At 38.6% G+C, this 27,983-nt stretch overlaps 1 protein-coding gene across 6 annotated transcripts in view; it reads right to left on the reverse strand.

The window, feature by feature from the left end:
- Positions 1 to 2,856: 2,856 nt before the first annotated feature.
- Positions 2,857 to 27,983, reverse strand: part of ATM (ATM serine/threonine kinase) — a 152,049-nt gene continuing 126,922 nt past the window's right edge. For all 6 annotated transcript variants that reach the window (XM_006053341.4, XM_006053340.4, XM_006053344.4 and 3 more), the window contains 7 exons: positions 24,349 to 24,498; positions 21,497 to 21,662; positions 20,078 to 20,164; positions 12,862 to 12,976; positions 12,091 to 12,154; positions 3,246 to 3,382; positions 2,857 to 3,151 (listed from right to left, as the gene is read on the reverse strand). In XM_006053341.4, the coding sequence (XP_006053403.1) occupies positions 2,968 to 3,151; positions 3,246 to 3,382; positions 12,091 to 12,154; positions 12,862 to 12,976; positions 20,078 to 20,164; positions 21,497 to 21,662; positions 24,349 to 24,498 (903 nt within the window). In that variant the 3' untranslated portion in view covers positions 2,857 to 2,967. The remainder of the gene's footprint in view (positions 3,152 to 3,245; positions 3,383 to 12,090; positions 12,155 to 12,861; positions 12,977 to 20,077; positions 20,165 to 21,496; positions 21,663 to 24,348; positions 24,499 to 27,983) is intronic.

Here is a 27,983-nt window from a genome sequence, read left to right on the forward strand (position 1 = left end):
TAAGTATATACTATAATGACCATGGATTTATTTTACCTACTAATTAGGAAGATACTTTGGGGTGGTATGATCAGCACAGAGAATAGTGGAAGGGATATTATCTCCCTTAATCTGAACACAACTCTTAAGTCTATAATTTATTTGCTTTTCTAGTAGCTTCTCTCCTTGGTTTCCAGTGACCTTATGAGCAACTGACTGGTGAAGCCTAAATTCTTTTCACTTGAAAGATTTCCACATTAAAGACTGTCTGTATTAAACCTGTACCTTCTTCAGTTTATTATATTTGGGTCTTGGACAAGTTACTTTATTTCCCCAGCTGTAAGCTGAGATAATATCACTAATCTTGCAAAAGATGCTGCATATAAGGTATGTTAGGTACTCAGGATACAATAAATATTCTATCATAAATATTTAAGAAATTCAACCACTCCTTATTTGTTCCCAGTAAATTTCTATCTTATTCATTTCCAAATAGTGTTCCTGATGTCATAATTTTAGAATCTTAATTCTATCACCTATGAATTAGCTATTCCCTCTGGTTGTTATCTGGCAAGCTTTTCATAGCCTGAATAAGACAGGAGTTTTACAGCATATCATTCAAGGTTGAAAAGTAGATTAATAATGTTACTCAAAACTATCTGGATATATCAATTAGAATCAGCAATTAATTCACTTACCTATACTATCATCTAGTTGATCATTTCTTATTCCACGCATCAATATTTCAAGGTTTTTTTTTAATTTTTAAAAATCTTTTTACTTTTCAAGGCTTTCTTAAAGACATTCTAAGTTGACTGTATTCCCTCAATTCACTGTGGTAATAAAACTACCAATATATTAAATATTCATTTAGGAAGTTTATGAGAAAAAATATATATCACAATAAGCTTCTAATTTCAAATGCAAAATAGAAAATTTAAAAACAGTTTCCCAGAAACCAAACTAAGAAATTTATAGTATGAAAAGTTCTGGAGATTGTTTTTGGAGAAAAGAGAAGGTGGAGAGATCAGATGAACCTGACACTGGCAACAGAAACAAATACGAACCTGTCATCAGAAGAAACTGCTTACATAACCACCTAAGGTACAGATAAAAAGAAAGCTCTACCACCCATTTCTTAATCTCTGCAGATACGGACAGTTTCCTAAGGATGGAGGATAATAGTCAGACAAGTCAGTAGTTTTAATTGTTTGTCTAATGACAGTATGTGGACAGAAGGGTTCCGTTTCTAGCTATATATCAAACTTGATACCTAAACCCCTCCCTGCCAACAAAACACACAGAAATGCTAGATAAGATACAAGAAATGATTTTTAAATGCATAACAGAAGTTATAAGAAAGAGGAATTTCTTATGGTCAGAAATTTTCAGTTTCAGAAGGAAACTAAAAACCAGAGCAAACCTGCCAGTTTCACTAATCTATGAATTCAGCTGTAACATCTCTAAGAGGACTTTAAAAGGGCAGTGGGCAATAACCAAATGCACCTCCCCTGTGTCCACAGTAAAGCTGGGACACACGCAGGTTTATACCAGCCCACTAGCACAGGGACACAATGAGGGAAAATGTCTGTTTTGGCCTGGTAGTCTTCCCTTGGTAAGTGTATGGTTCTCTTCAGGTCAGAAACCCTGAAGCCAAGAAATAAAAGTAAGAGTAGTCCTCTGTCAGTGATAGCCCTGGAACTATGACATAACCAGACATAAAACTTTTCTGGAAAGAATTATTCTTAACCCAGGTCACTCAAGATTCCCATGAGAAGGTCCTACTGAAAATAAGCTCACCTTATAAAATCACAAAATACATGATAAACTGTCCACCAAAGATAAGAACCAATAGATACAAACAGAACCTAAAGTTAAAAAAAACAAACAAACTGGACATCATGAAACAAATAATAGGAAAATCTGAAGAATGGTACATACCTAGAAATGAATAACAACTTTTAAAAGGAAAAATGCAGTGAATAGTTTAAAAAGGATATTATATAGCAAGCGACAAGAGAATTCATGAACTAGAAGACAGATATGAAGGCATTCTAGGAAGATTAAGTACTGGAAACACAGAGAACTTAAAAGATAAAGAGAATAGAATGAGAAAGTCTAATAAACATTTCTAAAAAAAAGGGTAACCATACTGTATCTGTGAAATTTGTTCTCCATATTGTAACATCTTCATTATTGAGTAGCACTGAGTGTGACCTTACTATTGAAAATCCAACATATTTACTTACGATGGTATATAGATGGTTACAATTTTAAAGTTTTTCCTTCCTTTTATAGACTAATGTTAAATAATTAATCATTCATATATAATATCTGGGAAACAAGTTTTAATTAAAACCTCATCAAAGTTAGCAGTATATTTATTTGTTCTGACTATAACAGTGATTTTACTGATTCAGTGATTCTACTGAAACTGATACAAGTATGTACTTGAGAAGAAAAAACAAATATTTAGCATGATTAGAGCATGATTTGGAGAAGGCAATGGCACCCCACTCCAGTACTCTTGCCTGGAAAATCCCATGGACGGAGGAGCCTGGTAGGCTGCAGTCCATGGGGTTGCTAGGAGTCGGACACGACTGAGCGACTTCACTTTGACTTTTCACTTTCATGCACTGGAGGAGGAAATGGCAACCCACTCCAGTGTTCTTGCCTGGAGAATCCCAGGGACGGGGGAGCCTGATGGGCTGCCGTCTATGGGGTCACACAGAGTCGGACATGACTGAAGCGACCTAGCAGCAGCAGCAGCAGAGCATGATTGACAGTTATGTCTAAAGTGCTTGAGACTAGTAATGCAACTTTAGGGAACTGAAGCAAGTATTAAACATTTTTTAAAAAACACAGTAATTCACTTAGTTCAATATTAATACTAATATTAATACTTATTCAAAGTATGTGGGTGGGTTAACAATGAAGGCCAAAATACAATTTATAAAGGCTGAATCCAAGGCAATCACATGCGTAATATCACACCCAAGCTTTCCATCCTGGGAAAAGTCGGCTGAGATTTTTCGGGTCCATGGCCTGCTGTATGAGCAAATTCACCTGTCCACCAACACTGAGCACGGTTCCTTCCTCTACTCCTTTTAGTTTCTCTTGCAGTCTCATCAAGACACGTTCAGCTACTTTATTGAAACTCTGGTCAATATCACTAATGACAAACACAAAGATTTTAATGAGGTAGAACAGTTTAAAGGGTCTTGGGAACAGGAGAATCGGAACAACTGTCAACAGATCCTGCTCACCTGAGATTTCGTTTGCATTCCTGGTCATCTGCATTTAGAGTGGAGTGGAGCTCACTTTCATCATCTGGCCTCTGTTGTAAATATAAAGCTTTTAGAGGATTCATGGTCCAGTCAAAGAGAGGATCATATAGGAGGACCTAGATAGAGAACATATGCATTAGAAGAACAATGTGCACTCTGAACAGTATTATAATAGAGACCAACCACACGGCAGTTGACTGGGATGGAGGGGCAAATTTATCACATGTGCTTCATGCCTCCTTGTGGAGAAAACTGCACCAACACGATGCTCTGGGCTTCTCCTCCCATCTGAATCCATTCTTCCTCCCATCTGGGGGCTGTGACATTGTCTGACCCATGGTTCCTGACAGAAACTAATCAATTAAAAGGTCATAAGCACTAGTCACATTCTTTCCTTCTCTCTCACCTCTTGACGAGTATGGCCCTGGGTAAGAACATTTGTTTGCAGGCCCCAATTCTCCAGGTGAGCTGGACCAAGGGACAGATTAGGTTGTGGGCGGTGGACAGCAGAAGCAAGTCTATTTGGACCTTGCTTCTAAGCCATATTCTCCAACAGTTGTATCAGTGATAAACCTGACATTCCAATCTCTTACTTTTTTTTAGTATTATTTAATCTAATTAATTTATTATATTTCTACACTTTAAAGCTATTCTTTACTCAAGTTCAGACTATACTCTTTTTTTAAAAAAATTTATTTAATTGGAGGATAATTACTTTATACAATATTGTGATGGTTTCTGCCATACATCAACATGAATCAGCCAGAGGTATACATGTGTCCCCCTATTATGAACTCTTTTCCCACCTCCCTCCACATCCTAGCCCTCTGGGTTGGCCCAGAGAGAGCACTGACTTTGGGTGTCCTGCTTCATGCATCGAACTTGCACTGGTCATCTATTTTAAATGTGGTAATATACATGTTTCAATGCTATTCTCTCAGAGCATTCCACCCTTGCCTTTTCCCAGAGTCCAAAAGTCTGTTCTTTACATTTGGTCTCTTTTGTTGTCCTGCATGTAGGATTATAATTACTGTGTTTCTAAATTCCATATATATATATATATTAATATACAGTATTGGTGTTTTTTTTCTGATTTAACTTCACTCACATAATAGGCTCCAGTTGCATCCATCTCATTAGAACTAACTTAACTGCATTCTTTTTTATAGCTGAGTAATATTCCATTGCCTCTTGAGAAACCTATATGCAGGTCAGGAAGCAAGAGTTCAAACTGGATATGGAACAACAGACTGGTTCCAAATAGGAAAAGGAGTACCTCAAGGCTGTATATTGTCACCCTGCTTATTTAACTTATATGCAGAGTACATCATGAGAAATGCTGGGCTGGAAGAAGCACAAGCTGGAATCAAGATTGCCAGGAGAAATATCAATAACCTTAGATATGGAGATGACACCACCTTTATGGCAGAAAGTGAAAAGGAACTAAAAAGCCTCTTGATGAAAGTGAAAGCGGAGAGTGAAAAAGTTGGCTTAAAGCTCAACATTCAGAAAACAAAGATCATGGCATCTGGTCCCATCACTTCATGGGAAATAGATGGGGAAACAGTGGAAACAGTGTCAGAGTTTATTTTTGGGGGCTCCAAAATCACTGCAGATGGTGACTGCAGCCATGAAATTAAAATACGCTTACTCCTTGGAAGGAAAGTTATGATCAACCTAGACAGCATATTCAAAAGCAGAGACGTTACTTTGCCAACAAAGGTTCGTCTAGTCAAGGCTAAGGTTTTTCCAGTGGTCATGTATGGATGTGAGAAGAAAGCTGAGTGCTGAAGAATTGATGCTTTTGAACTGTGGTGTTGGAGAAGACTCTTGAGAGTCCCTTGGACTGCAAGGAGATCCAACCAGTCCATTCTAAAGGAGATCAGTCCTGGGTGTTCTTGGAAGGAATGATGCTAAAGCTGAAACTCCAGTACTTGACCACCTCATGCGAAGAGTTGACCCGTTGGAAAAGTCTCTGATGCTGGGAGGGATTGGGGGCAGGAGGAAAAGGGGACAACAGAGGATGAGATGGCTGGATCGCATCACTGACTTGATGGACGTGGGTTTGGGTGAACTCCGCGAGTCGGTGATGGACAGGGAGGCCTGGCGTGCTGGAATTCATGGGGTCGCAAAGAGTCAGACACAACTGAGCGACTGAACTGAACTGAACTGAATATTCCATTGTGGATATGTACCACAACTTCCTTATCCATTTGTCTTACAACGGACATCTAGGCTGCTTCCATGCCCTAGCTATTGGAAAACAGTGCTGCAATGAAGAGTGGGGTACATGTGTCTCTTTCAATTCTGTTTCCCTTGGGGTGTCTGCCCAGCAGTGTGATTGCTGGGTCATATGGCAGTTCTATTCCCAGTTTTTAAAGGAATCTGCACACTGGTCTCCATAGTAGTAGTATAAGTTTACATTCCCACCAACAGTGTAAGAGGGTTACCTTTTCCCCACATCCTCTGCAGCATTTATTTGTAGACTTTTTGATGATAGCCATTTTGACCAGCATGAGATGATTCATAATTGTGGTTTTGATTTACATTTCCCTAATAATGAGTGATCTTGAGCATCTCTCTATGTGTTTATTAGCCATCTGTATGTCTTCTTTGGAGAAATGTCTGTTTAGTTTTCTTATTTTTTGATTGGGTTGTTTGTTTTTCTGGTATTGAGCTTCATGAATTGCTTGTATATTTTGGAGATTAATTGTCAGTTGCTTCATTTGCTATTATTTTCTCCCATTCTGAAGGTTGTCTTTTCACCATACTTATCATTTCCATAGTTGTGCAGAAGTTTTTAAGCTTAACTAGGTCCCATTTGTTTATTTTTGTTTTTATGTCCATTATTCTGGGAAGTAATCAGAGACGATCTTCAGGTGATTTATGTCAGAGAGTGTTCTGCTTGTTTTCCTCCAAGAGTTTTATACTTTCTGGTGGTACATTTAAGTCTTTAAATCCACTTTTGAGTTTATTTCTGTGTATGGTGTTATAAAGTAGTCTAGTTTCATTCTTTTAAATGTGGTTGACCAGTTTTCCCAGCATCACTTATTGAAGAGGCTGTCTCTTCTCCATTGTATATTTTTGCCTCTTTGTCAAAGATAAGGTGTCCATAGGTATGGGGATTTGACTCTGGACTTTCTATTTTGTTCCACTGATCTATATTTCTGACACAAAGCCAGTGCCATACTGTCTTGATCACTGTAGTTTTGTAGTATAGTCTTAAGTCAGGAAAGTTGATTCCTCCATTCCCATTCTTCTTTCTCTAGATTGCTTTGGCTATTTGAGGTTTTGTGTATTTCGATACAAATTGTGAAATTATTTGTCTTGTTTCTGTGAATAATACTGTTGGCAATTTGATGGGGATTGTGTTGAATCTATAGATTGCTTTTGGTAGTATACTCATTTTCACTATACTGATTCTTCCAATCCATGAACATGATATTTTTCTCCATCTATTTGTGTAATCTTTCATTTCTTTCATCAGTGTTTTATAGTTTTCTATATATAGGTCTTTTATTTAGGTAAATTTATTCCTAAGTATTTTACTCTTTTCATTGCAATGGTGAATGGGATTGTTTCCTTAATTTCTTTTTCTGATTTTTCATTGTTAGTGTATAGGAATGAAAGGGATTTCTGTTTAATAATTTTATATCCTGAAACTTTACTATATTCATTGATTAGCTCTAGTAATTTTCTGGTGGCCTCTTTAGGTGTTTCTATGTTGAGGATCATGTCATCTGCGAACATTGTGAAGAGTTTTATTTCTTTTCCAATCTGGATTCCTTTTATTTCTTTTTCTTCTCTGATTGCTGTGGCTAGGACTTCCAAAACTATGATCAGTACTGGTGGTGAGAGTGGACACTTAAGTATGTCCTTCTGTCCTAAAGAGTTTCTATTGAAAGACCAGCAGTTATCCTAATGGGGATCCCCTTGTATGTTATTTGTTGCTTTTCCCTTGCTGTTTTTAATATTTGCTCTTTGTGTTTTTGTTAGTTTGATTAACATGTGTCTTGAGGTTTTTTGCCTTGGGTTTATCCTGTTTGGGACTCTCTGGGTTTCTTGGACTTGGGTGGCTATTTCCTTCCCCATTTTAGGGAAGTTTTTGACTATTATCTCCTTCAGTATTTTCTCATGCCCTTTCTGTCTTCTTCCTCTGGGACATGTATGATTTGAATGTTTGGGTGTTTAACATTGTCCCAAAGGTCTCTGAGGTTGTCCTCATTTCCTTTTATTCTTTTTTCCACTCAGCTTCATTTATTTTCACCATTCTATCTTACACCTCATTTATCCTTTCTTCTGTCTCAGTTACTGTACTGTGGTTCCCTCCAAAGTGTTTTTAATCTCAGTTATTGCACTGTTCATTACTGATTGACTCTTTTACTTCTTCTATATTCTTGTTAAACATTCCTTGCATCTTCTCAATCCATGTCTCCAGTCTATTTATCTGTAACTACATTTTGTTTTCAACATTTTGGATCATCTTTGCTATCATTATTCTGAATTATTTTTGAGGCAGACTCCCTATCTCCTCTTTTGTTTGGTTTGGTAGGTTTTTATCATGTTCCTCCACCTGCTGGGTATTTCTCCGCCTTTTCATTTTGTTTAGATTGCTGATTGGGGTCCCCTTTCTGCAGGCTGGAGGGTCATGGCTCCTCTTAATTGTGTTGTCTGCTCCCTGTGGGTGGGATTGGACCAGTGGCTTATCAAGGTTTCCTGGTTGGGGAACTTGTGTCTGTGTTCTGGTGGAGGGAGGTGGATCTCTTCTCTCTGGAGTGCAATTAAGTGTCCAGTACACTCCAGTACTCTTGCCTGGAAAATCCCATGGACGGAGGAGCCTGGTGGGCTGCAGTGCAAGGGGTTGCTGAGAGTCGGATACGACTGAGTGACTCCACTTTCACTTTTCACTTTCATGCATTGGAGAAGGAAATGGCAACCCACTCCAGTGTCCTTGCTTGGAGAATCCCAGGGATGGGGGAACCTGGTGGGCTGCCGTCTATGGGGTCGCACAGAGTCGGACATGACTGAAGTGACTTAGCAGTAGCAACAGTAAGTTCTGTGATGTCTATGGGTTTGGTATGGCTTTGGGCAGCCTGACTCCTAATATTCAGGGTTGAGTTCCTGTTTTGCTAGAGAATTAGTGTCAAGTGTCTCACACTGGAACTTGCTGGCTCTTGGGTGGAGCTTGGTTTCAGTGTAGGTATGGGGACTTTTGGGTAGGCTTTTGTCTATTAACATTTGCTGGCATCAGGAGTTCTATGATGGTCTAAAGTTCTGGAGTTGAGCCTTCTGCCTCTGGGTTTTGGTTCTCCTCTTAGTAGCCTCAAGATTTCTCCACCCACAGAGCTTCTTTGCTTATCTTGGCTTCCTCTGTTTGCAAGTCTCTTCACTGTCTAATCTGTGCCCTGGCACGAGGAGGTGAAGGTGGCCACTTATTCATGCTCACTTGCTCAGTTGTGCTGTGGAGAGCAAGGGACACTGCAAACAAAATTGGCTGGTATGTGGGTATGTGTGGGGAGTGCTCACAGTGGATGGACCACTGTTTGCAGCAGCCCAAAGCAGCATGTACTTTCTGGGTCCACAGTGCTCAGGCTCCCAGGTGCTCTGCCAGGGCACTGTCCCAGGTGGACCTTGCATTTTGTGCACTTCTCAGGTCCAAGATGCTCAGGTGATCAGGTGCTCAATAAGCACACTGTCCCAGGTAGGCCATTAATCTCATGCACCCGCCCAGTCCTGGCTGCTTGGTTTCCCAGGTGCGCCACAAGGGCACAGTCCCAGGTGCGCTATGTGTCTCTTCTGGAAAGCTGATCTCAGGTTGTGACACTCCTGGCCGATGTGATCTGTCCAGAATCCCAGAAAGATGTGGTTTGTGACTGGCAGCCTGCTCAGTTTGGTGGGAGATGTGATCTTGGGGCCGAGACTGCAGTGGCCCCTTGCCTTCTGCCTCTGGTTGCCGCACTCCTGCCTCTCTGCCTCCAGGAAGGGAGGATCGTAAATGGCAGAAGGCTTGCTCTCCTTTGGTATTCCCTAGGGCGCAAGCATGCCAGGTGTCACTGTGCCAATTAGAGCCTTCCTGCAGGAAAGGTTCAGTTTTTTTTTTGTCTATCTGGCAGTCCTATGGTTAGGGTTGCTATGTCCCTTTAGCCCCCTTAGATTGTCCTCAGGCCATTCAAGCCCAGTCCTTATCATAAGGACCAACGATGCAGCCCACACCTCCACGCCCAGCCCCTATTTGCTGCATGCAGACACAATCACCTGAGCCGTTTCTCTGCAGTAATTGTGGTTAGATGCGTATTCTTGGTGTTTTATTTTCTGGTTATGTTGCCCTCTGAGATTCCAGAGCTCCCCACTGATCTCTCCCGTGACAGGGTTTCCTCTTGTGTGGAATCTTCTTCATGACTCCCTCCCCAGGACAGGTCTCTGTCCCTAAATCCTTTGTCTCTCTCTTTGTCTTTTATCTTTTGTTCTATCTCCTTTTGGGTTGCCTTTCTGGGTGTTTGGTGTCCTCCACCAGTGTTCAGTTGTTCTGTGGAAGTTGCTCCACATTCAAATGATCTTTTGATGTATTTGTGGGTGAGAAAGTGATCTATCTCCCTGTCCTATTCCTCTCCATCTTCTATATATTATTCTTAAGGCTCTTTCTTTTTCCCTTAGTTCCAAATTTGGTTAAGAGAAAAAAGGTATAATTTATTGAAAACTTCTCAGAACCAAAGGTCTACTGCTATGGCTGGCATTCTGAAATCTATATATGGAGTAGTATTTGAGTACCAAAATAATTTGTAAACATAATGACAGGAGAGTAGACTACAATAACATTCCAGAGGACTGGGATCCAGTAAAACTCTTGAGAAGTACCCTGATAAAGCTGAAGATACAAAGTCCATAGTGAAGTCAATTGGGAAACTACTCTTGAAGATTGGGACAACCACACCAAATAATTTGAGGAAATTCAGACAGATTTACAGAGGATAGAGTAGGCAGATCAGTGTAAAATACACAAAGCTTATAAAGCTTATGTTACACAGTTACTGCAGGTGGAGATGCAGATCACTTCTCAAGTCTGAAACTCCCCAACAGTTTCCATCTTACTCAGTAAAATCTAAAGTACTCACACTCATGTAGGAATCCCTAGATAATCTGTTCACTCTTAACCTATCTAATTTTATATTCTACTACTCTTTGAACAATGAGGCTCCTGAGTAATTTGGCATTCAACCAGTAAAACTTCTGAGGCATTGAGGGAATTACCCTCTTCCGCCAAGTAGTAGCTCAGGATTCAAATACCAAAAGTGAAAGTGAAAGTGAAGTCGCTCAGTCGTGTAAGACTCTTTATGACCCAGTGGACTGTAGCCCACCAGGCTCCTCTGTCCATGGGATTCTCCAGGCAAGAATATTGGAGTGGGCTGCCATTTCCTTCTCCAGGGGATCTTCCCGATCCAGGGATCAAACCCAGGTCTCCCGCATTGCAGGCAGACGCTTTAACCTCTGAGCCACGAGGGAAGCCAGGAACCCCTAAATCTACCCAGGCACAAAAAACCTTTTGATTGAGACTAAGCAGAGTAAAATACTGGGGAATATATTAAATTTCTTTGGATCTTAAATCAATTTGAAAAGTTTAGATTTTTTATGGCTTAAATGCAAAAAAGCAAGATAATTTAATTTTAGAACTTGATTTCCACATTATTGAGGCATCCATGTTATCATTTATTCTTGCTGCAGAACCAATGGCAAACTGTAATAAATGATAACATGTATAAAAATAATATGGGAAAAAGGAAAGCTTTTCCAGCCTTGAGAACAGCACATCCTTGGAATTAATTTTATCAACATAGTATTGGGACCTATTTTAACACTCTTTGTACCAAAAACATATTGCCACCAGCAGTTGAAAGATCTATGAAGAGGACTTTGGTTTATAAAGGTTGCAGACATAGGACCACCCTAAAAGACTATTAATTTCACCCTCCTTGGCATATAGTTCCGCTCGTTGTTGATCACAGGTTTAATGGTTAATGCCAGTGAATTAGCAGAGATTCTCAACCTTGGCTGCCAGTAGAAGAGCTTTTCTAAAATACAAGTGTTCTTGCCTCATCCCTAGAAGTTCAAATTTGGTCAACATCGATGTTGTTTAACAGAACTCTACTTCTATGCTTCTCTGTGGAGGATACTCTCATGGTCTCTTGCCCCCCATACCCTGTACTAGGAGAGAAAAGGACTGCCTCGGGTACTCAATTCTCACTTGGGTAGAATTAATGTCATAAGCACTGGAAATTCGCTGGACTTCTTTCCCTTTCTGCCCTGATCAACATGAAGCAGTAATCCTGATGGAGTGTTTAGGCCCTGTAGGCCCAAACCCCACTCAGTGGGCTGTCCCCACATTAAGAAAGTAGAGAGGCACTGAGGTGGCACCAGTAGCAAGCCAGCTTGGCCCTCACTCCTCACTCATATTCCTGCAGTAACAGTGCTAACACTCTGATCTCCATCTGACTCACTACATGGTTACGAACCTGGGCAGCAGAAAGGAGATATAATTTACTGATTTCTCTTAAAACTCCAAAGGAAACCATTCTGGAAATAATACCATACAAGATACCTAAGACGTCAATGCTGATGTATGTATTGAAGACTAGAGGTTATTTATAGTGCTGTACATTCCAAGAAACTTGAGGGGACTGAAGGCATTTCTAAACCACTATTAACTCTCCTGCTGCCAGTATCATCCCACATCTTTAAAACAAAGTACTGAACCTCAAATCAGTGCCCTCCCAACAAGACAGCAGTCTATTAGGTAGAGAAATAAAATTTTCCTTATAATATACTTTACCTCTACAATGGTTAACAGGGTTTCCTTAGAATTTCTCATTACCTCCATGGTTTTCTCACAGCATCTACAAACACATTGTAAATATGAATTTTACACGAACATTTTCAATGTATCTTTATCTCCTATATATTCCTGTCTAGTGTGCTGAAACTATTTTTGTTAATAATTCCCAAACTAATGTCACAAAGAGCACAGTACTTGGCAGAGTGAGTTTTCAGTAGATGTTTCTGAAAAGAATATAAATAGGTATGTGAATATAAGCTTAGCATTTATAAGAATAACAAGGTACTACTATGAAACATTTCTTTCAGTTGATTATTATGGTAATCAATAGTTTACTTTCACTAGAATCTGCCAAGTTAAAAGTTGAGTGTGTAGACTAAAGAAAGAATATTGAGTATGTAGACCTATGCTGGGAAAGCAGGAATTGATATCAGACCATAAACTTCTTTAGAATAAATTATGCACCCAAGAATGAGTACCTAATAGAAGTTCTGATCAATAAACAAAGATTTAGCTAGGACAGAGGTGTGAAAAGTAAAGGCAGGCTGCTTTCAGAGGTAGTAAGGGAGAACAGTATGTGTATTGAGTGACATCCTAGGTGGTTTGAAGGAAGGGGAAATTACTGCTTTTACCCATAGTCTTTTCCTTAGTACTAGTAAAGCATTGGAATGTAATTCTAGCAGTGAATTCTACAATCTATAGAAATCAATAATCTGAATAATTTTTACACCAAAAATCATCTACCCTACCTTACCTTATTTGGCTTACCTTCTGAAGACACCTTCAACACCAGTAATGCCCATTCCATCCACAATATCTCTGGTAAGTCTAAAAGGAACTGTTTCAGGAGTAGGAAGGATTTTGCCCTGTTCAAAAGCAACTCCTAAAGTAAAAAATATAGTGAGGTTAGAAGGTCACAGAGCTAATTTCTTTCCTCTCAACTGGCCTGTGAACTTTGCAGAGGCACCAAATAACTTGTCACCAATATTCAATCAGTATTAGAACACAAAGTCATTTATTCTATGCTCTGCCTGCCTTGTCTTCAAAATGCTCCAGAAAAATCAACCTCAAATTTTAAAAAACAAGTTTAAAAATTATTTATTAACATATAATCAGAGAAACCTTATTAAAGGGTGACTTTTAAGAACGAGGTAGTGAAGGGTAGAATTTAAAATGCAGAAGATATGTATATATATATATCTTTTACCCATTTTCCCCAATGGTAACATCTTGCAAAAAACTATAGTACAATATTACAACCAGGATGTTGACACTAATACAATTAAGATATAGAATATTTTCATCACTATAAGGATCTCTCATGCTATATTACTGTTGTTCAGTCGCCAAGCTGTCTGACTCTTCATGACCCCATGGACTGCAGCAGACCAGACTTCCCTGTCCCTCACCATCTCCCAGAGTTTGCCCAAGTTCATGTCCATTGAATTGATGATGACATCCAACCATCTCATCCTCTGTTGCCCCCTTCTCCTTCTGTCTTCAATGTTTCCAAACATCAGGGTCTTTTCAATGAGTCAGTTGTTCATATCAGGAGGCCAAAGTATCAGAACTTCAGCTTTAGCATCTGTCTTTCCAATGAATATTCAGGGTTAACTTTAAGATTGACTGGTTTGATCTCCTTGCTGTCCAAGGGACTCTCAAGAGTCTTCTCCAGCATCACAGTTTGAAAGCATCAATTCTTTGTGCTCTGCTATATTAGCTTATGCTATATTAAGCACATCTATTTACCTCCCAAGGCCTACCCCTACTCTCTCTTCTTCCAGTAATCGCTAATCTGTTTTCCATTTTTATAATTTTGTAATTTCATGCATGTTATATAAATGGAGTTAAACAGTATGTAACCTTTGGGGATTAGTTTTTCACTCAACGTAATTCTCAAGAGAATCATCCAAACTGTCATCTATACTGAGTTGTATTCCACAGTATGGATGTACCATTTTGCTTAAGCATTTGCCCATTTAAAGGACATCTGGATTGCTTCCAATTTGGGGCTATTATGAAGAAATCTGCTATAATTTGTGGTATAGGTAAGTATCCTTTTGTGTGCTGAATTTACTAACTGTATATCTTCTTTGATGAAATGTCTATTCATGCCTTTTACCCACTTAATAACTGTTTTTGTTTTGTTTATACTGGTGAAGTTTGAGAGTTCTTAGGGACTGTGCTTTAGGTGTCAAGTCTAAGGACTCTTTGTCTAGCCCAAGTTGCTGAAGATGTTCTCCTTTTCTCTCTGTTGTCATACTTGATGATTTCTACTCTTCTGTCTTCATGTTCACTGATCCTTTCTTCTGCTTCTTGAGCTTAATCACTGAGTTTTAAAAATTTTTAATTATTGCATTTTACTGTTCTAAAATTTTCACCTGGTTCTTTCATATGTCCTATTTTTATGCTGAGACTCCTTCCATGTTTTGACTTATTACCTTTTCATTTCTTTTAAACATGTTTGCAATTACTCCTTGAAGCATTTTTATGATGGCTGCTTTAAAATCTTTTTCAGATAATCCTTTGTCATCTTAGTGCTGATATTTATTGTTTTTCATTCAAACTATGATTTTCCTGGCAAATGATTTTCAATTGAAATCGACCTTTTTGCATATTACATTATGAGACTCTGGATTTATACTTCTGCTTTTGCTGCCTTTTGAAGTAACCATACTGAAGTAACTGCTAAGTGATTATAGAAGACCAGATTCCTCACTTGCCCTCCTCTGACATCCAAGAGGAGAGGGGGTTCCGGGCTATAGCTGGGTGAGACTGGGGAGAGGGGGTTCCTTGCTATAGCTGGGTGAGACTGGAAGTCCAGGCTTCCTGCATGGTTTCCACTGACACCACGGGTGAGCTAGAGGAAAAACAAGGTTTGAAAAATATAGACAAGGAGGTAAACAGAATATATGTTACAGTGAGATGGTCTAATATATTGTTACTGGAGTCCCAGAAAGAGAGGGGGGAATCTGGATGGGTACTATGACATTACTATGACTTAAAATATAGCAGAAGTGACACTGTGCCAGTTGCATGCTAGCTCTTAACTTCCACTTCCTTCCTCTTGGAGCCCTGAGATGTGTTATAAGAAATTCAGGTTATATGGCTGATTCATGTTGATGTTTGGTAGAAACCAACATAATACTTTAAGGTAATTATCCTTCAATTAAAAAAAAAAAAGACCTCAGGCAAAGATGAACAAATCTTAGGGAGAGCTACTTTTAAAAAAACTAATATACTTTTAATCACACACACACACACACACAAAGTTCAGGTTACTCTGCTATACAGAGAAGGTCACATGGAGGAGCAATGAAGCATCAAACGTGTAAGAAGCCATCCTAGACACTGGCCCAGTTTAACCCTAAGGCAAATTCAGCCCCAGGTTCTGACTACAATAGTATGGAAGATCCTAAGTTAGAACCGTCCAGCTGAGTCCAGTCAACCCATAGACAATGAGAGATAATAATAGTAGTTTTAAGCTACTAAGTATAGGGTGGTTTCTTATGCAGCGATGGATAGTCAAAGAGATATACACAGAAAAGTGAATCCATTAACAAAGTCATTCAAGTGTATGGATATTGAGATTTTACAAAACAAACCTATGTAGCCAGCATTCCAGAAGCCCCACCCCATCTCCCTAACAATCATGAACCACCTCTTCAAAGGGTTACCACTATCCTGACTTCTAACATTGTAGGTTAATTTTATCAGTATTATACAGTATATATTCTTTCATATCTAGATTCACTTAATATTGTATTTGTGAGTTTTCCATGTTGTGTGTGGCTATAGTTCATTCAATCTCATTGTTATATAGTATTTCATTCAATGAATACAATACAATTCATTCATCCATTTTCCCATCCAAGTACTAACCAGGCCCAATCCTGCTTAGCTTCCAAGATCAGACAAGACTGGACACATTCAGGGTGGTTATAAACTATTCATTCGTTCTATTTGTGATGGGGGTTGGGGCTATTTCCAGTTTGGGGTATTATGAATAGTACTACTATGAACATTCTTATACACATGGTGTGTATTTCTACTGCAGTGGAACTGCTGGGTCACAACCCCCAGCTTTAGCAGATAATGCCGAACAGTATCACAAAGTAGCTATACCAATTTACTTTTCTCACTTACAGATGCATTTAGCATGGCCTGAACATAGGTTGGCATACTACTATCTCTACTTTGTCCCTTCCAGACCATTGTCTTTTCATACTCATGCAAAATTTCACTCCTCTACTCAGTTCCCACATTCAGGCTCCAACAACTCCACTCATTCTCATATTTACTATACCCCAGCTTCTAAGAATTACTCTCAAATTCATTGACTGTTGACATGGATCTAGCTCACGATCTTCCTCTCTCTGTCCTAACTCCGGAATTCGTTCTGGGGAAAATCATATAATATCCTTGATCTATCTGTTCTAATGAAATTCAGTTTTACTCTCTCTTAGCAAACCGCTAAGCAAAAACTTACACTATAAAACTTCAGTTCAGTTCAGTTCAGTCGTGTTCAACTCTCTGCAATGCCATGGATTTGCAGCATGCCAGGCTTCCCCGTACATCACCAACTCCCGGAGCTTGCTCAGACTCATGTCCATCGAGTTGGTGATGCCATTCAACCATCTCATCCTCTCTCGTCCCCTTCTCCTGCCCTCAATCTTTCCCAGCATCAGGGTATTTTCCAATGAGTCAGCTCTTGGCATCAGGTGGCCAAAGTATTGGAGCTTCAGCATCAGTCCTTCCAATGAATATTCAGAGTTGATTTCCTTTAGGATTGACTGGTTTGATGTCTTTGCAGTCTAAGGGACTTTCAAGAGTCTTCTCCAACACAACAGTTCAAAAACATCAATTCTTCAGCACTCAGCTTTCTTTATGGGCCAACTCTCACATCCTGGAGATGTGAGAACTCCTGGAAAAACCATAGCTTTGACTAGATGGATCTCTGCTGGCAAAGTAATGTCTCTCTTTCTTAACATGCTGTTGCTGGGTTGGTCATAGCTTTTCTTCCAAGGAGCAAGCATCTTTTAATTTCATGGTTGCAGTCACCATCTGCAGTGATTTTGGAGCCCAAAAAAATACTGTCACTTTTTCCACTGTTTCCCCATCTATTTACTATGAAGTGATGGGACCGGATGCTATGATCTTCATTTTTTGAATGCTGAGTTTTAAGCGAGTTTTTTCACTCTTCTCTTCAAAGAGGCTTTTTAGTTCCTCTTCACTTTCTGCCATAAGGGTGGTGTCATCTGGCTATCTGAGGTTATTGATATTTCTCCCGGCAATCTGGATTCCAGCTTGTGCTTCATCCAATCTGGCATTTTGCATGATGTACTCTGTCTATAAGTTAAATAAGCAGGGTGACAATATACAGCCTTGACATACTCCTTTCCCAATTTGGAACCAGTCCATTGTCCCATGTCCGGTTCTAACTGTTGCTTTTTGACCTGCATACAGATTTCTGAGGAGGCAGGTAAGGTGGTCTGGTATTCCCATCTCTTCAAAAATTTTCCAATTTGTTGTGATCCACACAGTAAAAGGTTTTATCATAGTCAATGAAGCAGAAGTAGATGTTTTTCTGGAATTATCTTGCCTTTTCTACAATCCAATGGATGCTGGCAATTTGATCTCTTGTTCCTCTGCCTTTTCTAAATCCAGCTGAAACATCTGGACAATAAAACTTACCATATCCTAAAACAGTACTTCCTAAGTAATCTTAAATTCTACATTCTAATCAAACCTCTTCTCCTTCTACCCCTTTATTCTTATTAAATAATCTACAAACTCATCGAGATTTCTAGTCTGTTAGTCTCTCTTGTTTCCCTACTCAGCTCAGGGTATAGCCTGCAAAGTTGATTTACTCTTGCTAGTACTTTAAATTTTCCTTGCCCCTTGTTCCTCTATGCTTACCATTTCAAAGTAGAACTTAACTCTAAGGATATTGAGGACTGCTGGAAGAAATCATATGATGACACTACAAATTTAGGATTATTATCCTAGGAAAGCATCCCTTAAAATGCTTGGCAAGTCTTATATATCCCTTTCTAGTCAACTTGTGGTCTGATTTTCATGGCACCCCTTTTAAAATTTTTATTGTTCTTTTAGGGTCAGTTACCATCCCTCCAATTCTTAGCAAATAAACATGTTTTTCAGTTCTCAGAGAAGATGGAATAGCAAATATAATTTCTCAAATTCCCCTCTGGTCAAAGACTTTCCTAGTGATAATGTGTTCATCCTTTCCTCTATATGCTTCCAGTATAAAGCCAACTCTACACACTCATACTTTATGATTTCCCTTGCTATTTTAATTACCTTTTTGTCTCTCCTATAAGTACCTCCCATCTTAAGAAAGCAAATGAGCACGTTCTCTGGCAGTCCAGTGGTTAGGACTCCACACACTCACTGCCAAAGGCCCAGGTTTGGTCTCTGGTCAGAGAATTAAGGTCCTACAAGCCATGCAGTGTGGCCAAAAAAAGAAAGAGAGCAAATGAATAAGAATAAAAACACCTCAAAATCCCAAACATGGGTGGTAGAGGGGGCCAAATATGTACCTCCCATCTCTAACAAATTTCTCTTCATTCTTCTCTTGCTTCTAAACTTCTTGCAGAACAGTTCCACATTATTAGCCTACATGTCCTTAACTTCCAAACCTCCATTCAATCCTTGCCTTTTCACAATCTCACTTCCTCCATTCTATCCAAAGTTTACTAAGATTGATTAATTAAGTTCAAAGGCCTATTTTCAGCATTCATCTTATTTGACCTTTCTGCATCAGATACTACTGAGCACAGCGCTTCTTCGTCCATGAAAATTTATTCTCTCTTGGCTTCCAAGATAGCCCTACTTCTAGTTTCTATGATTCTATTACTTGCTGGTTATTCCTCATTTTTTATTTTTTTTCTGACTCAGCCTTTTTCTTCCCCTTCTTTCTTTTGGGGCCTGCTGTGTAGGTTGTGGGATCTTTGTTCCCCAGCCAGGAAATGAACCTGGGCCCTGGGCAGTGAGAGAGCTGAGTCCTAACCACTGGACCACTGGGGAATATCAAAGACTCAGACTTTTGAATGTTGGTATTCCTTACAATTCTACCCTTAGTCCTCTTCATCAAGAATGATGTATAAGATTAGAACCTCCTCTAGTCCAGTGACTAACTGTACTCTATTTGCTTAAGGTTCTACATCTCTTATTATTTTCAACATCTTTACTTTCCTATATATTAAACTGCTTACTTCCCCTGGAAATGCCATTAATACCTCAAAACTACGCACAAAACTAAGCTCACCAGTTTCTTATTTTCCACAAAACCTGCTGTTTTCCTCAATTAGAAGCTTCAATTATCTTGGAGTCCCCTCTCCCTTTGTTTCCACATCTTATATCACTGGTGCAAAATTACTACAAAAATGTCCCTAAATTCAATCTCATGGTCCATACAACTTTAGTCCAAATTATCTCTTGTCTAAACTATTATAATCTCCCCTAACTTGTATTCCTACTGCTAACACTGTTCTCCAAATTATCTTTCCAATAAAAAGGATTATGTCCTCATCAAATATATCTTCATTCACTTTCCATTGTTTAAAAGATTAAAGTTGAAACTTCTTGGCCTGGCTTTTTATAATCTCGTACCAGTCTATATCTCAAGCTACTCAGCTACATACAAACTTCACTCCAGCCACTCTTAATTTCCCATTCCAACAACATGCTATATCTTCAATATCCTTCCCCTCATTATCTGCTCTATCTTCTCTATAGATTATCCTTTCTTTTCGACCTGGCTTAAATGTCACTCATTATCTGAGGCAGAATTAGCTACTCCTTCCAGTATCACTGTGTTTAAGTTTTTTTAAAAAAATAAACAATATTTATTGTTTTGATATATCCATCTCTCATACTTGCAATCCTGGTAGGCAAACAACAACACAAATTTCTTGATGACCAAATATTTACTGAACAAAGAAATATATCTTTGGTTACTTACCTAAATCTATATGTACAAGTTCTGCTGACTGCTCATTTATCAAGATATTCTGTACATGTCTATCACCAAGTCCAAGTATGTAACCAACTAGAAAAAAAAAAAAAAAAAACCACCTGAAATCACTGATATCATCTATTTCTATAACACAATTAGCCATAATTTGAACTAATACTATTGACTATTAGGCTTTTTTGCCTACTAAAGGAAATTTTGTATACTTTGTACATTTCCTTTTGGCCATGCTCAGTTTAAGTCAAATCTTGCCAGCTATTTTAATTTATACTGCATTTTACAAATCCTAGATGATTTGTTTAAATTTTTTTTCCCTTTACTAATACGTACATATATTCAAATATTTGTACTTCAAAATAAGCATGGTTAAAATTGAGACCCATTATTTACCAAAGCAGTGCATTATATATAATCAAATATTTATTAAGTATATTTTAAAATTGAGATGCCTATGGGTAAATTCTTCATTTTTCAGTGAAAGTTTCTTCTGCTTGATCAATTATATTTAACACAAATTAATCATTAATTCATTTAATCACATATATATCTAGGAAAAACCACATTTCTATTTTTAAGACAGACGATAGCATGCTTTGAAATGTTTTTAACCTAATGGAAAACACCATGAGATGTTACAGAAAAAATAGTGAACAGAGTGTCAGGATGCCTGGGATGCATGGCTAGCTCTGTCATTAACTGGGCCTACTTTCCTGCTCATAAAATTAGTTGAATCAGATTCATGATTCTCAATGTAGAAAAAGAGGGTTTCATTATTACCCAGAAACTTTTCAAAACATACATGTCCTGCCTTCCTGGTATACTGTACCTAAGTGATGAAAAGACTGTTCTTTTATTAAAAAAAAAAGATCACTGATATTCCTGTTAAGTTTCCTTACTCTAAGATATTGTTAACTGTTAACTGTTAATTCCAAACTCTTAGAAATTAAAAAGTCAAAATATATATTGTACACAGAATATTTAAATATATATCATTATTCCTATTCCTATTAAACAGAATCAATCATTGGGTGTTAATATCATTGTGTTATAAAGGTTGTATGCAAAAGACCAGTAACAATTAAAGGAAATAACTTAAATGGAATTATCATGAGTTTTATTTTCCAAAGAAAATCCCAGAAAATAATACATTGAGGGAAGAGAAAATAAGACATATTTATTATTAAGTAAAGAGGAAAAATAATCAGTCTTGTTTCTCTTCCTGGAAAAAAAGAAATTCTTTCCTGCCAAAATAAGAAGAGCTATATTTAGAAGCTAAGAATCAGGATCAACAAGAAACACAATGATCTAATGATGGTGGCTTGGTAAACACCACGATCACCATCATCATCTCCCTGTAACACAGAACGTAGGAAGTGCTGGATCTACTAAAATGTAGAAGAAGATTACCAATAGAAGAAGTAGCCACACTCCGAGTATAAGCCAATCGTTTCTCAAACCACACTGCCGGATCCAAGAATTTTTCCATGCAGAAGTAACGGAAAACTGGTTGAAAATTTTGGCAAATCTCCATGAAAGTTTCATATTTCTCTTCAAAAGACTTTTTCTGCATATCCTTTAATAGATAAAATATAAAATTATTTTCTCAGTATTGTGTTCAACTAATATGTACTAGGAGTTTCAATAAGAAAATGGAACAGTAGGTATAAAGGCAATAAAAAGAAGAACTAGACATTATCTTTGCCTACAAGAAACTTGTCTGTCTGGAAAATTCCATAGACAGAGGAGACTGGCAGACTACAGTCCATGGGGTCACAAAGAGTCAGACATTACTGAGTGACTAAGCACACACACACACAAAGCTACAAGTCTGGTCAGGGAAGCAATTAAGAACAAAATATAATCCCTTTGGGGTTTTCATGTTAATTTTAGGGGAAAGAGGCACACCAACAGGGACTGTAATTTGTTTTAATTCAATTGTAATTTGAATGATTCTGTAACCTATGTGGAAGTAAACACAAAAATGCCAAAGATAGCTCCATATATTATTAGGTATATCACAGATCTAGGGGTGTGATAAGAAAAAGGAAGAATCAATCACGGGTTGATTGATTCTAGACTGTGGCAGCAGGGCAGCCGAACATCTCAGATCTGTCCTTCAACACATCCTTCCTATATAATAAATTTCTGAAGCAAAGCTTATTTACATTAAAGGGCTCAATTCTCACCTATGGACTAATGACTTTCAAATCTGTATCTTTAAAAAAAAATTATTTTATTTTTAATTTGAGGATAATTACTTAATATTGTGATGATTTCTGCCATACATCAACACGAATCAGCCATAGGTATACGTATGTCCCCTCCTTTTAAAAAAATTTTTATTGGAGGATAATTGCTTTACAATATTGTGCTGGTTTCTGCCATACATCAACATGAATCAGTCACAGGTACACATACGTCCCCTCCCTCTTGAACTTCCTTCTGTCTCACCCCATCCCATAGCTCTAAGTTGGCAGGGAGCACTGGACTGAGCTCCCTGTGTCACACAGCAAATCCCCACTGGCTATCTATTTTTCTTGCTATTCTCTCAATTCGTCCTACCCTCTCCTTCCCCTACTGTGTCCACAAGTCTTCTCTAAGCCTGTGACACCACTGCTGCCCTGCAATAATACCTACACAGACATTTCTCCAAAGAAGATATAGAGATAGCCAAGAAACACATGAAAAGATGCCTAACATTCCTCATTATTAGAGAAATGCAAATCACATCTGTGTCTTTGGCTCAGGTATTTTTATTAAGCTCCAGCCTGATGTGCCTCTCCAACTTTCACTCAATATCTTCACTTGGATCACTTCCAAATCCAAACTAATTTGCCTTCTCAGATTTGGCAAACCTCAGCCACTTCCTTTATTCATCAACATGGTAAATAGCCTCTCCATCTACTCCATTATCCAAACCAGGAAACTGGGCACCACTGATACTGAACTGCCTGTTCTCCATTCCTACTGTTATTACTCTCAGACTTAATCTCATGCTTCTAGTCAGCTTTCTCAAAATATAAGTGTTGTCAGAGTTAGTTTTCTAAAATGCCAATCTGATATTACTATACTTCTCAAGGGTTCTCTATTGCTTACAGGATAAAGTGCAAATTTCTTAACATTTCATGAAGCAACCCTCCACTTTTTGACTAATGACTACTGCTTCAGTCTCATCTATTCCTCCTCAAATACTAAGCCTATGCCATTTTTACCTGCCTGTTCATGCCTCCTTCCCTTTTGCTTCTATGTTCCTCCTTCCTAGAAAACCAATTCATTTATAAAATTCACCTCAAGCACCATCTCCTCTATGAAGTCTTTTTTTTAATAAATAAATATTTGTCTATTATTTATTTGGCAGTTAGCTCTTAGTTGCAGTACGTGGGATCTTTCATTGTAGCAAGAGGGCTTCTCTCTAGCTGTGGCACATGGGCTTCGTTGCTCATCAGCATGTGGGATTTAAGATCCCAGACCAGGGATCAAATCAACATCCCCTGCTTTGGAAGACGGGTTCTTAACCACTGGACCACCAAGTGCTGAATTTGATTCTCTCCACTCTTTCCTGTCCCAGGTAGAATGGATCACTTCCTCCTCTGTCCCTTCACAAACCCTTCCCTCACAATCCCTATAGTGCTTTACCATACATTTTTTAAAATGTATAACAGAAAGCACAACAAAAGAAAAAGTAAATAGATTTTAGAGTTGGACAGACAAGGTTTAAATCTTTGTTCCATTATTTATTAGTTCACTGACCTGGGGGAAGCTAAATTCTCAGAACTTCTTTTCATCTTAAAATGGGATAAGTATGATAGTGATTACTCATATTTGTGAAGTCTTACCATAGAACCTGATAAAGAGGAGACATTCAATAAATGTCACTGATTGGGTCAATGAATGTCAGACCAGATGGCCAGTGTGATGTGATGTGGCAAAAGTCTTAGAAGGTCTCTCTCTCTTTCATAACTTTTTCTTTTTTGGTTTTAGTTAGTATTTTGTTTGTTAAGAATTACCTTACCCCAAATTGGAAGCAAACTGGCAAACACTGAATAAAGTTACATTTCTCATCCAACAAGGATTGACACAACGTAGTTTAAAAACTGTCCTTTTTCATTCACACAAACTTTCACTCTAGTGAGCATACTGTCTTATACAATTACCTGATGAAATTAAAACTTTTTACATTCCAAAATATTTGATAACTGTCAATTTTAATAAGCTACCAGATAATCTTGTAATAACATATATATTTGAATGTTACTCACCATCATTTTCTTTTGGCAGTGAATGGCACTGAAATCCTTTGGCCTGTATCTTTTATGAGCACCATTCTCATTGTTAACAAGAAATTCACCAATAGGGACAGTTCCAGTGCACCATTCAAGAACACCACTTCGCTGAGAAAGGGGAACCACCTGAAGTTACAGATTAAATACCTTTTGTTAATGGATTGGCATTAAAGAGCATATGAAAATTATTTAATTATCAGAGTCAGTGTGAAGCATTTTTTCAAGCTGCATTACAAGTTGCATTACAGAATGTCCACAGGAAGAAAGCAATTGAAAATAAATGAGCTCAAACAGTAAGATTTTCTAGCCTGATGCTTAGACTTCTAAGAACGTGCTCTTCTCTCAATCTTCAGGATTCTCTAAGGGGTCAATACTGTTAATTGTACTCATCATTTGTGACTGACCAAGCCATACTTAGGTTACTCCATCTAGCAGAGGAATTAACTTTGCTTTCCTTATGACTTTGAAATCAAATTTAAAGAATTTCACTTTGGAAGACATCAAATGTAGTCTTAATTTGGGTATACTTTAATAATTTTTTTTTACTTTAATAATTGAAAGTGTATGTATTCTTGCTTTGTAGTCTCGTTAGCCATACCAAGAGGAAATGTGTTCCTAAACATACTGTAAAATGAGTACTTTTACCAAAGATTAAAATGATTGAAAATTATGACATTATAAATATACATAAAAGTAGAAAATAATATAAACACCCTTTTACCTACTAAACTGCTTTACGAAATCTAAGATTTTTCATATTTGCTGGGAAAGAGACAAAACTCCCTTTTACTCCTCACTGACCCTGTGCCCCTCCATACCAACAAGATGACTGCTACCTTGCTTATCACATTCACATATTTTGGCGTATTTCAAAGCTATATATATATATATATGGCTTCCCTGGTGGCTCAGCAGTAAAGAATCTGCCTCCAATGCAGGAGGCACAGGAACTGTGGGTTCAATCCCTGGCTAGGGAAGACCCCCCTGGAGGAGGGCATGGCAACCCACTCCAGTATTCTTGCCTGGAGAATTCCATGGACAGAGGAGCCTGGAAGGTTGTAGTCTATAGGGGGGCACAGAGTCAGAAACGACTGAAGCAACTTAGCACAGCACAGCACATATATATATATATATATATATGTAACTGTACAGTTATGACCAACCTAGATAGCATATTGAAAAGCAGAGACGTTACTTTGCCAACAAAGGTCCGTCTAGTCAAGGCTATGGTTTTTCCAGTGGTCATGTATGGATGTGAGAGTTGGACTGTGAAGAAAGCTTAGCGCTGAAGAACTGATGCTTTTGAACTGTGGTGTTGGAGAAGACTCTTGAGAGTCCCTTGGACTGCAAGGAGATCCAACCAGTCCATTTTAAAGGAGATCAGCCCTGGGTGTTCTTTGGAAAGAATGATGCTAAAGCTGAAACTCTAGTACTTTGGCCACCTCATGAGTTGACTCATTGGAAGACTCTGATGCTGGGAGGGATTGGGGGCAGGAGGAGAAGGGGACGACAGAGGATGAGATGGCTGGGTGGCATCACTGACTCGATGGATGTGAGTCTGAGTGAACTCTGGGAGTTGGTGATGGACAGGGAGGCCTGGCGTGCTGTGATTCATGGGGTCGCAAAGAGTTGGACACGACTGAGCAACTGAACTGAACTAAACTGAAGCTTTAAATAATTTATACCATATGTATGTTTTGCAATTGCTTTTTTCTGAATCAACACTATTTTATTAATACCTTTAACTATGTTAGTATATTTACCCTAAGTTATTCATTTTAACAACTCTGCATTGTATAAATATACCATAATCATCCAATTTATTGGATGACTGGAATACTGATTAACATTTACATTGTTTCCAGATTTCCCCAATGCTGCTATCCCCAATGCTATTAGTTTAATAATGAATATATTTCAGTTTTTCTAGGGTATACATGTACCTGGAAATTGAAGAGCTGGGTCATTCAGGATATGCATCTTCAACTTAGTTAACATATACTGGCAAATAACTATCCAAAGTAGTTGTACCAATTTATATACCCATTAGCAGAGTCTATTCTATAGCCTCCCAACATGTAGTATTTATCAAGACTTCCACATTTTGTCAATCCAAGAGGTGTGTAACAGTATCTTATTGTGGTTTTCATTTGTATTTTCCAGATTCCCAGGAAAGCTGAGTAAAACTTGATAGGCTCATTGGCTATTCAAATGTTTTCTTGTGAACTGCCTGTTTGTATTCTTCACCCTTTTTCTCACTGGCTCTCTTTTTATTACTGGTCTGTAATAGCTATATCCATATTCTGTACATAAATCCCTGTTGTTATTAATAACAATCCTTTTTGTTATCAACATTTTAAAATTTGTTTTCTCAGCCACCTGTCTTTATAGTATCTTTAATTCTATACATTTTTAATTTTAATATACTCAAGTGTTTTATTATTTTATGTTCTGTGTCTTAACATGGAGGAGATTTCATTCATTTATTAACTATGTTTTTTGAGAGTCTATTATGTCTTACACATGATGCTAGGGCACTGAGAATAGAGCGGCAATGAGGCAGATGAAGAACATGTCCTTATAAAGCTTCATTCTGGTGTGGGAACACATACATTAATAGACATTTAATGATGCCAGATAACAAGTATAATAGAATAAAACAGACATTTAAAAAAGTAACAGAGACTTTTCTATATGGTGAGAGAAGGCATCTCTGAAGAGGTGACACTGGAGAAAAGCCTGAAAGAATAATAACCTTAAGGGAAAAGTTCATGCAGAGATCTGAAGAAAGAGTATTACAGGCAGAGGGCAGAGAAAAGCTCTGCAGTGAAACAAAATTGGCACTTAAGGTGCTTCAGTCCTAAGCCACCACTCTCCACCCCTTGCCTGCGCATGCCCCTACTGTCTTCTGCCCCCCTGCCCTTCCCCTCAAGGGGTCCCCTGCAGCTGTGATCCCACAGCAGGGTGCATGCCCCTCCCATGTGGGCTCCCCCTCAGTTTTTACAGTACAGTGTCTGGGCCTTGAACCCTTTCTGATTGTCCTCTCTGGATGAGTAGGCTCAGGGCCAGCACCCTGTCTCAAAGATACCAAAATGAGGCTAGTTCTGGATGAGCTAGCTGGTGGAGGGAAACACTGCTGCTCAGATCCTAAGACCCTAAGCCCCCAGATGTTCACAGGCCTAAGCCCTGGAGTCTGGCAGAACAGGAACCATGCCCTGAGGTTCCTAAGAGGAGCCTCTGCAAAAGATTTGTGTTTTAAAGCCTTTTTCACAGCTTCAGGCTTCCTTGTGCCCTGTGCCCACCCGCACTGGTTAAAGGGGTGAGTGGAAGGGTTTGCCAAGGATCATGGACACAGAATAGGGCCCAGGTACCGTGGGTCTTAGGCTACTCATCACTTTTCTTGTAGGAGCATAACCAGGAGCAAATGAGGCAGGGCAGAGAGGGCTGGCCCCTCCTTTCTTCCCATCCTCCCTCAGATGTTAAACTGTCTCCAGCAGTAGGAGGAGGCAAGTGATTGTGAGTCCCATTCTGTGTATCCTTCCTGAGCCTGTGCTCACTCTCAGGGCCAAGAAGCTCCCAAAACAAGGCCCTCTCTTTAGGGGCAGGGCCAT

Source organism: Bubalus bubalis, chromosome 16 (genome assembly GCF_019923935.1).
Source record: "Bubalus bubalis isolate 160015118507 breed Murrah chromosome 16, NDDB_SH_1, whole genome shotgun sequence".
In the NCBI taxonomy this organism is placed as follows: Eukaryota; Metazoa; Chordata; class Mammalia; order Artiodactyla; family Bovidae; genus Bubalus; species Bubalus bubalis.